The sequence below is a fragment of the Microcebus murinus genome, chromosome 6 (assembly GCF_040939455.1).
Source record: "Microcebus murinus isolate Inina chromosome 6, M.murinus_Inina_mat1.0, whole genome shotgun sequence".
NCBI lineage: Eukaryota > Metazoa > Chordata > Mammalia > Primates > Cheirogaleidae > Microcebus > Microcebus murinus.
The window spans coordinates 69,503,683-69,517,035 of record NC_134109.1 but is presented as its reverse complement, the minus strand read 5'-3'; the positions used below and the strand labels follow the sequence as shown (position 1 = coordinate 69,517,035).

At 46.8% G+C, this 13,353-nt stretch overlaps 2 protein-coding genes and 1 pseudogene across 3 annotated transcripts in view; 2 read left to right on the top strand and 1 right to left on the bottom strand.

Moving 5' to 3' along the window:
• The window catches only part of NGDN (neuroguidin), a 301,612-nt gene that overhangs the window by 38,570 nt on the left and 249,689 nt on the right, over positions 1 to 13,353 (top strand). The gene's annotated exons all lie outside the window — the stretch shown is intronic.
• SLC7A8 (solute carrier family 7 member 8) overlaps positions 1 to 13,353 on the bottom strand; it is a 57,628-nt gene that overhangs the window by 32,724 nt on the left and 11,551 nt on the right. For both annotated transcript variants that reach the window (XM_076004179.1, XM_012752616.3), the window contains 2 exons: positions 5,072 to 5,276; positions 4,001 to 4,152 (listed from right to left, as the gene is read on the bottom strand). In XM_076004179.1, the coding sequence (XP_075860294.1) occupies positions 4,001 to 4,152; positions 5,072 to 5,276 (357 nt within the window). The remainder of the gene's footprint in view (positions 1 to 4,000; positions 4,153 to 5,071; positions 5,277 to 13,353) is intronic.
• On the top strand, positions 12,567 to 12,797 carry LOC109730487 (NADH dehydrogenase [ubiquinone] 1 subunit C1, mitochondrial pseudogene; annotated as a pseudogene).

Genomic DNA, 13,353 nt, shown 5'->3' with positions numbered 1-13,353 from the left:
CTGTGGCCACTTTGTTTATAACTGGAAACCCAGGTAACAGCCAAAAGATGGGGCTACCTGGTGAAGGGCAAGCTGCAGAAATAGCCTGTCAACAGGTAGGTCTATATACTCAGATATATCCATCTGTAGATGCGTTTTATTTATTTTTCTTCTGCTGTTTTTTTTTTGGGTTTTTTTGATACAGAATCTTGCTCTGTTTCCCAGGCAAAAGTGCCGTGGTGTCAACCTTGCTCACAGCCAACCTCAAACTCCTGGGCTCAAGCAATCCTCCTGCCTTAGCCTCCCCAGTAGCTGGGACTACAGGCGTGTACCACCACAGCCCAGCTAAACTTTTCTATTTTTAGTATAGACGGGGCCTCACTCTTGCTCAGGCTGGTCTCGAACTCCTGTGTTCAGGAGATCCTCCCGCTTTGGCCTCCCAGAGTGCTAGGATTACAGGCGTGAACCACTATGCTCCGCCATGTGTTTTATTTAGAACTGTAAGGACACCTATCCACTATTACCCGGCTCCTGGGCAGGGGAGGGGTGGGGCAGCTCTCACTGTGACTTCCTTTGTATCTTAGTGAATCCTTTACATGGAGAATATAGTCACTTACTTATGAAATAATAAACAAGAGAGAGAGACACCCATACAAATCACAAAAGAAGGCACCAAAACCAAGTTCTAACACCTCCCAGGCACCTCCTAACTTCCTCCCCTCCCACTAATATGCTTGCTCTGGAGAAGGGAGAAAGGCTAGTCATTTAATTAAAATGTAAAATACTTTCTTTTCTTCTCTCTTTTTTTTTTTGAACTGCCTGGCGGCTAGGGATTTTGTGCTGACTCAGCAGTGAATAATCAGCTTTGACCTGAATAATAGAATAACTCAAAGTGGCAGCTGCAGTTGCATAAGCACGATCCAAATCTGCAGTTCCTTCTCTCTCCTTCTCCTCTCCCCTACCCCCTCCAGGCTCTGGGCAGGCAAGCCAGTTACAGCAGGTTCTTTCCGCCTCTCCACCCCCACCATCTGGCTCATCCCAACTTTATTTCTCATCAGATCTCTTCCAAAACAGCCCCACCACAGAACCAGCCTTGACCTCACCTCCTCCCTCTTGCAGCAAACCCTCACTAGGAGCTTTGCCACTCTGGCCCTCCCTGCTGGGCCCTGCACCCTGTTCTCCAGCGCCCTCCCCTATATACCATCGACCTCTCCACTGAGGGTGGCTGTCCTCACAGCTTCTCGTGGCACAGTGGATCAAGCCCGTTATCAGCATGACAAAATGAGACAGCAGAAAGCAGAGTTTCCCATGGAAATATACATTCATGGCAGACCCAAGCTCTCTACTGCTTTTCTCAGGAGTACGGCTAGGCTGGGCCACTCTTGGCTCTGCCGCCAAGGAATGCTGGGCCTATTTTATGCAATTGGCTTGCCTGGCACCTGCTATGAGGATGGGGTGGGCTGGATGATGGTGCGGGTGGGGGGATGGGCAGGTGATGCTGGAATAAAACATATCAGCATTTAATGAAAGACAGCATCCACCAAGCCTTCCTGACAACCTGCTTTCTGTTTTACTGGATACCTCAAGAGATGATTTGAGGGGTCTGTTGAAGTGGTATTCAACAAACCAGAAAATAAAACCTCTGTACATAGACTCAAAGCAGCTGGGAGTGTCTGGCTTAAGGAAGAGGAGAGAGGAAGTGTGTGTGTGTACGTGTGCACCCTGCCGGGGCATGCAGTGGGGGCTCCACAAGGCCTTCCCAGCTAGGAGGAAAGGACACTGCAGGGGGTAGGGGGTGCTGAGCTGGCTTCCATTTCCTCTAAAGAAAATAAGGAAGAATAAGCTTGGGAATAAGAAGGGTTTTAAAACATTTTTCTGCTTATGAAGTTAAAAAAATACTTGAACACATATCTCAGGGACATTGAAAAATTCCTGTCTTTGGAGAATAAGATTGACTACTGTTAAGTTGGAGATAATTTCCTTGTAGGTCTACTTAGGAGGCAGAGGACAGACCAGATAACCTTTACTGGATCTTTGACAGCAGAGATGGGGGGCTGGAGGAATGCTTATCATTTTTGTTATCAGCCAGAGTGCCTAAATTTCCCCTTGGCTTGGTGCCAACAGTGTCTAAGTGAGGGGTAGACTGCAGACATGACTGTGTGCAACCTGTCTTTCTGGAGCTGGGCTTACAAGCAGGCGCCATTCTTATCTCCTGGGAGGGTTTGGACCTTTCTGGTCTGAGGGGAGGCCCATGGGCCACACTACTCTGGAGGATCTTTGTGCGAGGGTTCAAACTCTTAGCAGGTTTGGGGAATACAAAGGAAGCCATGGGGTCTAGCCCCCCAGAGAACTCCACCCTGTGGCCTGGCTCCTCTCCTAGGGAAGGGCATGAACAGCCTCAGGGTTCTTGATTTCTAGTAAGACGGTCAGGGTGGCCTCTTGTCTGAGGCATTTTAGCAGCATCAGCAGGAAAAAGGAAGCTGTCTGTGTGCAAAAGACGCCAAAACAGCAGTGGCCAGCACTCATGTGTTCCCCCTCCCCAGCCCCACCCCATCAGCCCATCTGATGGCAGAAACAGCGACTCTTCCTGCATTCCCACGCCCTCCTTTCTCCCCACCCCTGCCCCCAATTCTGAATCCAGCTGGGATGCAAGGATGAAGTGGCCCCAGCAGCTTGACATGCCAGCCCACCCTAAGTGGCCCACATAACTGGGTACTAGGTGCCCACACTGTGCTGAGGGCAGTCCTTATAACCAGGACATCCTGAGGCAGCTAGGATTATAATGCCCATCTCACAGTGGGGAGGGGCAGGCAACTAGAAAGTGGTGGCGTGGAGATCAGGCTCAGGCAGCCTGGTTTGGGAGCCCACATTCCTCTGCCTCCAGACCTGTAAGCAGGCGGGATAACACACAAGGAATACGCTCCAAACAAGCATTTTAGCCCCACACTGCAATTGGCCTGGGTGGCAGGTATCTATTCCAGGGCTGGCCACCATGGCCAAAGAGGGCACACTTGCCAAGGAGACCAGCTCTTAGGTCTCAGCTATCTGCTCCTGAGAGGCTATTGGAGTGGGTGACTGACAGAAGGAAAGTGTCAGGACCTAGAAAAGGGTATGGCCAGGATGGTCACTACCCTCAGCTAAGTGTGTGTATTGGAAGGTGTGGGAGGGCAGGGACTGAACTAAGTCTAGAAATGGAGTCTCTACAACATATCCAAGTGTTTACTTTAGAAATTAGTTTTTGATTAAAGATGTAAAATACTCCAACCCATTGAGATCACTCATATCAGAGATTAAGCGTTGAGACTTCCTAGAAATATGGCTCTGTAGAACTTCTCTATAAAGCCTCTCTAACCTATTCCAGCTCACAGAGCTCTTTTCCCCTTCTCTGAATTTTCATTGCAATTGAATCCTAACCATAAGATCTGCCTACATGGCTTTTTCTCCAGTTAGAAAACTCATCAAGGGTTCAGACCATGGACAAACTTTCCTCTAAAAGAGTTTAAAAAGTGTGAGTTGGCAAGTTGAGGTAGAAGTAAACATGGACCCTCTTCCATGAAGCCGGAATAATCTTCCTATCAGCGGCTGGGAGAAGCCGGCACAATGCAGAGTGCTGGAGAGGGATCAGGAGACCTGCACTCCACTCAGGGCTGTACCCCGGGCAGGTCAGTTGCCTGGCTCCACGGTTCCTTATCTGTTCTAGGAAAATGTTAATACTGGCCAGCTTACCTCATGGATTTGTCATGAGGCTCAAATCAGATAATATAGGTGAAAGTGCTCCTGTAATGTAAAGAACCCTACCAATGAAAATACTGTGCCTCCAAGGAACTACTTAAGTTTCTTCTATTTTTAAACCAGATAATTGTATGCAGAATCCATTCATCCAAAACTCACCTGTAGGGAATTGAAAGAAAAGTAATGGGGGCAAAAAAAAAGAGGGGGGATAAAGAAGAATCAGAGACGTGTGGACCACCAGGGAGGCTAACAGAGGCTGTCCTGAGAACAGTGCTTGCATGACACTTACATAAGCAGATGGCAGCCAGGAGTCGAAGGCCAGACTCTGGGGGGAAGCAGGTGGGGAAGAGCGGCTGCAGCACGTAGTTGGAGAACGTGAGGGCGATGACAGCCTGGTTGGTGGGGTAGATCACCAGCACTGCGATCCACAGCCTCAGGAACCTGAAGGGGGAACAGGACACCCCCACTGGCAGGCATGGCAGGGTTTCCGAGTCATCAGGGGAAAGCCCGGGCAAGTTGGGCACGTAGGTAGGCGGCCAGGCGTTAGAGAGGCAGCAATGCATTTCCTTTTTTGTTTTCAGGGATGCTAACGAGCCCAGCCCCCACTCTCAGCCCTCCGCAATGACCATAAAATGGTTTAATGCTGAAGAGCTAAGTTTCAACTAGCACTAACACAAGTTTTGGCATCCTTTCTCTCTTCCCTCTCCTTTTGTCAACTCTTCTCTACCGCTCTGGTTCCCAGCATCCAATGGTGGAAATACAAAATTTGCAACCCCAGAATTGTGATAGTCAGGTGTGGCTACTTAAGCAACTGCCAGGGAAGGCAACCAGTGGGGGTTTGCAGGGATAGCACCTTCCACACCCTTTGGCCCTTTGGTGAGGGTTGAGCTATTCCGTGGCAGGGTTTCAGAAGCTGAGAAATTTAAGATCAAGGACTGACTCTAAAAGGAGGTCATTATCCTTGGTAATGGGAGAAGAGGGTACACTGTATCTTAGGTGGTCGCTCTAATTTGTCAAGATAGAAGGGCTTTGTTTTTGTGAAGTGCTTTCTCTGGGAGTCTATGGTCAGTGTTGTTACATAGTTCTGTTTGCTGACACTCATAGAATCTCTCCCACCAAGGTCAACATAGAGATTAAAATTACAAACCTGGTTCCTCTGTCACTCTCAGAAACATCAAGGGAACACAAGGCTAAACTAGCAACCACGACATGGAAGCAAAAGAGAAATCCCATTCTCTAGTCCCCCTTGGTATACTGGAGACTGGAAACCCCTGGCCTCGGCTTCCTCCAATCTGACCTCTTTCTATACCATCTTCCTCCTTTTCCCCAAGATCACTCAGGCTTTGGCAGATCCTCTTACCCAGCCAGTCCTCCGAAGATGTCCTTGACATAGGAGTAGTCACCTCCAGATTTGGGGATGGTGACCCCGAGCTCAGCGTAGCAGAGGGCTCCCACAGCTGTGATGAGACCTGTCACGATCCAGACAATGAGGGCGAGTCCTACAGAGCCGGCATTCTCCAGCACACCCTTGGGCGACACAAAGATTCCGGAACCGATGATGTTACCTGAACAAAGCACCAAGGATAAGGAGAGGAGACAGCAGAGTCAGGACAGCCAGCAGGATTGACATTTGCAGGTGGTCTCACCTCTGGTCTGATTCTAAAACATCTCTGGGATGTGTAAATGATCTTCAGGAAGGCATGCCTAGCAATAATTCTCCCTAAAGTCAGGGTAAAGAGGACCAGAGAACTGACACATATTAACCAGGAACTTGGTTAGGTACTTTGCACATCTCGTTTAATCTTTAGGACAGCCCTATGGAGTCAGATATCATTTCTCACATTTTACAGAGGAGAAAACTAAGTCTTGGAGATACCAAATGAAGTTGCCTACATCCACACAGTAGTAAGTTATGGCACAAGTATCGAATCTCAGGACCCTCTAACTCAGCTATGTATGGTCCAACCCAGGTTACAAGGACCTCAGGATTGGCTGAAAGTGGCAGGGCTGGAAAAGTGGGCTGTTCTCAGCAACCGTCTGCCAGCTAGGTTGGCTTTAAAAATGAGCAAAAGGGCAATATCTTTTGGACAGATTGTGGTCACACCCCGTGACGGGGGTTCTCAAGACCTGTGAATGTGGACAGCATTCGTGGAGGCTGCCTTCTACCCCAGACATGACAGCCCCACCCTTGGTGAAGAACATGAAATAACCCCATAAAAACAGTCCTGGTTGTTTGGAGGTGGTGTGTAGAACTACGCAGTACGTGCAAAGCCTCAGCACCTCTTTCAAAGGTCATTGTCCCCCAGTGTTTCATGTGACCCTCACAACAACCTATGGAATTCAGGGAGAGGGGGAAGGGCAGGTATTTCTCTCTCTATTTTACAAACAAAGAGACTAAGACACAGAGGGGTTAAGTGGCTTTCTCCAAATTCCACAGTTACTGATGGGTAAAATTGGATCCAGAAGTCAGTCTCCTGATGCTTAACCCAGTGCTCCTTCGCTAATCCACTTCTGCTTGTGTGTGCAAGGGCTGGCTTTCTCCTGAGAGCAGACGCCCGCAGCCAGTACTGAATGGTTGTCTACTGGGCTGTGTGTGTTGGGCAGGGGAGCAGTAGGAGTGGGGGCATTCCTGACATGCTTCCTCTCAAGTTTTCCTTTGTCCATTTCTTGTGATTAAAGGTGGTAGTCAGCGTCCACGGGGTGGGTGCTTGGAAAGCCCTCCCTTCATACCCTGCCCAGCTGCACCCCTCAATGCCTGAGGGAAGAAGCAGAGACTAAATGGATCCAGATGGAAAGGCAGAGCTGGAGTAGAGCTCAGGTCGGTTGGATTTGACAGTGTTCTGAGAGCATCTCAAATTCCCACCGGCGCTCTACAGTGGTCTGGAACCACTGAGATGGAGATTGTAAGGTTCTATGCTCAACTCTCAAGAGCTGACTTTCAGATCTCAACCATGAGTCAACATCAATCCAGTCCTGAACTTCTGTTTCTAAACCAAAATTCTGTTGTTTTTTTTGAGACAGAGTCTCAAAAAATCCTGTATTATGCTAGGGCTCAGGCCACATTCACCCTGTACAGTGACTCTTCACCTGCCAAAACGAAATGTGTGGCTCTTCCCTGGAAGATACCAAGTGCTGGGAAATGAGAGAACTAGGGACAAGCTTGCTAATACTGTTGAAAGATGATAGTAAATTCCTTGCCTAGCAGGAATTTATCAAAAGGGTGATCTATAGGGCATTTCAAAGCCAGCCAAGAAGTGAGCAATAGTACTAGAGTTATAAAACCAGCTCAAGGGGTTAGAAAAACAATCACTACGGGGAGAAAAACAAGGTTTGACTTTGGTCCTTAAGGCACTGAAAAGGGAGGGGTGTATAGCCAGGCATTTCTTAGATACAACAATGGCTGTGCAAGGGGAAATGTGGGGAGCGGGTGTTATTTGAAAGATTTGATCTTTTCAGGAATGAAGAATGTCAATGTTCCACTAAGGGTTCTTGGAAAACAAACACTGCAATAAGATCAGCAAATTGAGATCAGTAAGTGCTTCTCTTATGTTTTTGCTCTGACATTTCCATGGTGTGTGTGCTCTTTCCCTGGTTCTGGGTCACAGGAGCCACTGGAGGATGGGATGTGCAACACTAACTGCCCTCTGAAGGGTCTGACCCTTTGCTGCCTCCACTTATTCTTGGAGGCTCCGCGACCTTCCGGGAAGCTGCCAGAGTGATTGTGACGGTTATAGTAGATTGGCATTGGGACAAGAGTCCTCACTTTATAAAAACTGGATTCTTACCCTCCAAAAATCTTAACTTTGACCAAATTAAAATTATAAAGATAAAAGCTAAAAAAAAAAAAAAAATTGAACTACGCTAGCCTACACTGAGTGCTAGGGAACAGAGAAAGAGAGGAGTCTCTCTCTGATTCTTAGGAAACCACTACTTAGAAAACTAGAATCTGAGGCTGGGTGTGGTGGCTCACGCCTGTAATCCTAGGGAGGGGAGGCCCAGGCGGGCAGATTGCTCGAGGTCAGGAGTTGGAAACTAGCCTGAGCAAGAGCAAGACCCTGTCTCCAACTAATATATATAGAAAAATTAGCCGGGCATGGTGGCGCATGTCTGTAGTCCTAGCTACTCGGGAGGCTGAGGCAGCAGGATCGCTTGAGCCCAGGAGTTTGAGGTTGCTGTGAGCTAGGCTAACGCCATGGGACTCACTCTAGCCTAGGCAACAAAACGAGACTCTGTCTCAAAAAAAAAAAGAAAACTAGAATCTGAGATATTTCCTCTACCATGGCAGCCTCTGGGACTTCTACAGGGAGAGGAACGTCACTCACAGCAGCGCCATGTTCTGGAGCTGAAAGAAAAGTTACATTACATTTACTATCCACAATCTTTAGTGTGATTATTTAATAAGTATTTATGTCCCCCACTAGACTGTAAATGCTATGAGAGCAGAAACTTTGCTGGTTTCCCTCATCTGTGAAGGGTCATCTAGCACTGCTGTCCCCAACCCCCAGGGCTGCAGACCAGTACTGGTCAGTGGCCTGTTAGGAACCCGGCTGCGCAGCAGGTGGTGAGCAGCTAGTGAGGTTTCATCTGTATTTACAGCTGCTCCCTATCACTTGCATCACTGCCTGAGCTCCGCCTCCTGTCAGATCAGCGGCGGCATTAGATTCTCATAGGAGCGTGAACCCTTCTGTAAACTGTGCATGTGAGGGATCTAGGTTGCACACTCATATAAGAATCTAATGCCCTCTGGTCTGTGGAAAAATTGTCTTCCATGAAACTTCCATTGTCTTTTTGGTCCCTGGTGCCAAAAAGGTTGGGGACCACTGATCCAGTAGACATCCCATAAATGCTTAATGAATACATAATGTCTGACACCATTTATAGCATCTCCACACGGGAATTTAATATACCTATTTCTTTGGAACCTCCAAATCCTGTGAGGATGTTGAATGTGTATTGTAGGCAAATGAGTGAAGCAACCCACTTATTTCACTGCTGAGTAGAGTAGATTAACTATGATTACTATCTCCAATTTATAGGGGAAGAAAGTAGGGCAACTATTATTCTCACTTTCCAAATGGGGGAAATGAGGGAGGTATTATTATCCCTATTTTATGGAGGAAGAGACAGACCCAAAGAGGTACTTATTTGCTTAAAGCACAGGGTAAATTAGAAATAGCTGGATTGGAACCTAAATCTTCTGTCAGAGCCTCAAGCTTTTCCCTGAAAATGAAAGGTTGTCCTACATACAGTGGGGTCAGTCTCATCTGCTCCACTCCATAGGCAATGAGAATGGGTGACAGAAGACATTTACTAAAGCATCAGAACACAGATCTGACCCCTTCCTTCTATTGCAGCAGCACCTTCAGCAGTGATTTACAAAACATTCACATCCCTCACCTTACTGGATTCTCTTAACTTCTTTCTTAGGTGTTCAGGGCAGGTACCATCATTCCTATTTTACCTTTGTGAAAACTGAGGCTCAGAGAGGTGAAGGGACTTGATGGGAGTCATGTACTGCTTAAGCAGCAATGCCAGGATAAGAGGCTGAGGCCTTAGACTCCAGGCCCAAGGTTTCCTCCACCATTCCATGCCGCCTCACCTCTGGAAATTGCACAGCAGATACTTTAACTGCAGGCTTTTAAACTTGGACATTGTCCAAATGAGACTTTTTTGGAGCAGCTTTGTAAAGGAACTGGGAAAGATCTTTTCTATCTTGACGATGAAGAGTTTCTGATGAGACGTAGGAAGAAAGCTGATTATTGTGGAGATATTTCTCTCCATTGTCTCTAAAGCCATTTAAGAATGAGATGCATACCTGTTGGGCATTGCCCAGGTACTTGAGGTCAGGATTTTAGCCCTACTTCTATTCACCCCAATTAATAAAGTAATCATCTTATCGCATAGATCTTCCTTAGTGAAAAATGGATTCTAGGATGCCTGGACAATGAGGCCCAGGTTGGCTTGTTCTGTCAAAGAAAAGCCAAGCAAACCATTCATTCCATTAAAAAGGGGCCAAAGCCTATCAGCAGGCAAGTCTTCACTAGAAAAATTGCTGGAATTGAGAAAAATCCACGTTTGTCATGGATAATCACTAACTTCCCCATCTGCAGGCCAATACGCATGTGACTCCCATTAAGTTATTACTCACATCCAGGCCTGTCCACACTAGAATGCTGTAGCCATCAAAGAATTTCCTGGGGCATGGAATTACAGACTTCCAGAGCCCAATGGAACCTCAGATCCAAAAGGCTATGGCCTTCCTTCCTTACTCATGCTAGTCTTGAAATCTAGCCACAACTTCCTCCTGAGGCTTGGAAGTTCTGGCCATTTCCATGATATCCCGGGAAAGTTAAGGTGAAGCTGCTGTGTGCTCCTTCCATAAATGTTTGGGAGGATCTCAGAGCTTTTCAGGACTGGGGGAAGAGCAGGGTCTGGCATGCTGGGGCCAGGCTATGAGCTTCTCACCAGGCATAGAAGTACATCATACCTCTTACCATGCACACAAGTACAAATAGCTACCTGGGTGCAAGCAGGTCGTGACTCCAACACATGCCCTGAGCAGTTGCTAGCTCCTGCAGAACAGATGTGGAAGGTGCTGCAGCACTCTGCTGTTCTGGGTTCCTTACTGAAAAAGTGAAAAGAGCACTAGACTTAAGAGTTGGAGGAGCCACTGAGTCCTGGTTTTGCTACTCACAAGCCATGTGGCCTGAATTTTTCTGAGAATTACTTCCTTTGTCTGCAGAATGGAAATATTTGTTCCTGCCCTTCCTACCTCTCAAGGTTGTTGTGGAGATCAAGGGAGAGCACATATATGTGAGGTACTTTATAATTTGTGAAATGCTAACAGATATAAGCAATTACTAGGATTTGTAGCAGGAGAGACAGAGACCAGTTCTAGAAGAATCTAGCCAGCTTCCTTTGGAGGCTTGGCTCCAAAACAGTGCTGTATAGCCAGGACCATGAAGCATTCTCTGAGTCATTTGTCTGGTTGTCTAGGTATAATTTTTAGATGCTGCAGGTGGGTGGGCAGCAGGTAATTGCACCTCAAAAAGTATTTATTGAGCGCCCACTCTGTACATGCTTGCTTTGGAAGGTAATTGAGAAGCACTTGTTCACACATGGGCTCTTAATGAAATAGATGGAGCCAACCACCCACTCACCAGCCACTGACAGACAGGCATTGTAGCCTGAGGGGCCAAGAGTGCTGAGCCTTCATTAAGGACTTACCTCTTACTTCCAGCATGCCCCTGCCAGACTGGGAATCCAGGCACCTACAGTGAGAAGCTTTGTCTTCCTCAGTGGTTTTCAACTGGGGACAATTTTGCCCCCCACCTTAAGGGGTCAATTGGCCATGCCAGGGGACACTTTGGTTGTCACACAGGGCTGGCTGGAGGTGCATCTGGCATCTAGTGTGTAGAGGCCAGGAATGCTGCTAAACATCCTACAATGAGCAGGACAACAACACAGAACTATCTGGCCCAAAAGGGAACAGTGCTGAGATTGAGAAACCCTGTCATACTTTCAAGCTTCAATGCCATCATTTTGTTCAACCCTAATCCCTTTCAGATTTCAACCTGCAATTTATTTATTTATTTTTTCAGCTAAGCACAAACATGTATTGTTCATGGGAATAACACTTTTTTTTTTTTTTTTTGAGACAGTGTCTTGCTCTGTTGCCTGGGCTAGAGTGTCGTGGCGTCAGCCTAGCTCACAGCAACCTCAAACTCCTGGGCTCAAAGCAATCCTACTGCCTCAGCCTCCCAAGTAGCTGGGACTACAGTCATGTGCCACCATGCCCAGCTAATTTTTTCTATATATTTTTAGTTGTCCAGCTAATTTCTTTCTATTTTTAGTAGAGATGTGGTCTCACTCTTGCTCAGGCTGGTCTTGAACACCTGCCTTGAGTAATCCTCCCACCTCGGCCTCTCAGAGTACTAGAATTACAGGTGTGAGCCACTGCGCCCGGACTGTTCATGGGAATAACTCATTTTTAAACTAAAAAACAATTTTGTATTGTGGTAAAAACACATAACCAAATTTACCCTCTTAATCATTTTTAAGTCTACAGTTTAGTAAAGTATGTTGATATTGTTGTGAAACAATCTCTAAAGGACGATTTGTTTTTGACTGATTGCTATTATTCCATAAATTCTTTTATTTTTTTGAAAAAGGGTCTCGCTCTATTGTCTGAGCTAGAGTATAGTAGTGTCATCATAGCGAACCGCAACCTCAAATTCCTGGGCTAAAGTGATTCTCCTACCTCAGCCTCCCCAGAATCTGGGACTGCAGGCATGTGCCACCATGCCTGGCTAATTTTTCTACTCTTTGTAGAGATGGAGTCTTACTTTGTTGCTCAGGATGGTCTCAAACTTCTGGCCTCAAGCAATCCTTCCAACTTGATCTCCCAAAGTGCTGGGATTAGAGGTGTGAGCCACCGTGCCTGGCCCCACAAATACTTTGTAGGCATTTACCATGTGTTAGGCTATAGGAGGTGAAAGTAAGTAAGACTCAGTCCCTGCTCTCAAGGAACCATGTGGAAAAGTGAAGATGTGTGTGCAGACACAGAAATGACACCACCAGGTAGAGCAGAAGTTGCATGAGTGCTACTGCAATATATGACAAGATATTAGAGTGGAAAAGGTCACTGGCATGGGCTGTTCAGAAAGGGCTTCCTGGAAGAGGGAAGCACAAGCAGATGCTGATGGGTACGTAAGCCTAATTTAACAGGGAGGACAGGAAAAGCAATTGGCTGGCCGCTAAGCAGATCAGGCTTGGGCTGAATGGTCAGTTCTTCTCATCACCCTATCAGTCCAATCTAAATTTCTGAACCAGGAAAAGGAGCTGCGCCCGGCAAGATGGCACCATCCGCATTGCTGCATCCCTTCTCACGGCTGCTGGCCCTAGCCAGGCCCCCAAGCGGCTCTTCAGCATGGTCAAAGTTCTACGTGTGGGACCTGCCGAACGACAAAACTGACTGGCTGAAAGTTGGGTTGACTGTGGGCACCACTGTATTTATGTGGGTCTACCTCATCAAACAACATAATGAAGATGTTTTGGAGTATAAAAGAAGAAATGGGTTGGAATAGCTTTTTTTTTTTTTTTTTGAGACAGAGTCTCACTTTGTTGCCCAGGCTAGAGTGAGTGCCGTGGCTCACAGCAACCTCAAACTCCTGGGCTCAAGCAATCCTACTGCCTCAGCCTCCCGAGTAGCTGGGACTACAGGCATGTGACACCATGCCCGGCTAATTTTTTTCTATATATATATTAGTTGGCTAATTAATTTGTTTCTATTTATAGTAGAGACGGGGTCTCACTCTTGCTCAGGGTGGTTTCGAACTCCTGACCTTGAGCAATCCGCCCGCCTCGGCCTCCCAGAGTGCTAGGATTACAGGCGTGAGCCACCGCACCCGGCCTGGAATAAGCTTTTGACATACTAATATAGTATGCTCCGTATAATGATTAGAGCAATTCCTCTGGATTCACTCGTCTGTTGAGTTGTAAATGTGAAAGAAAAAGTTACATGTGAATATATGTTAAGTCAGCATTTGTGTTTTGCATCATTAAATTAAAAAAAAATAAAACTACTGTATTCTTCAGAAAATAAATAAATACATTTCTGAACCAGAATTACTGAGTGTGTGG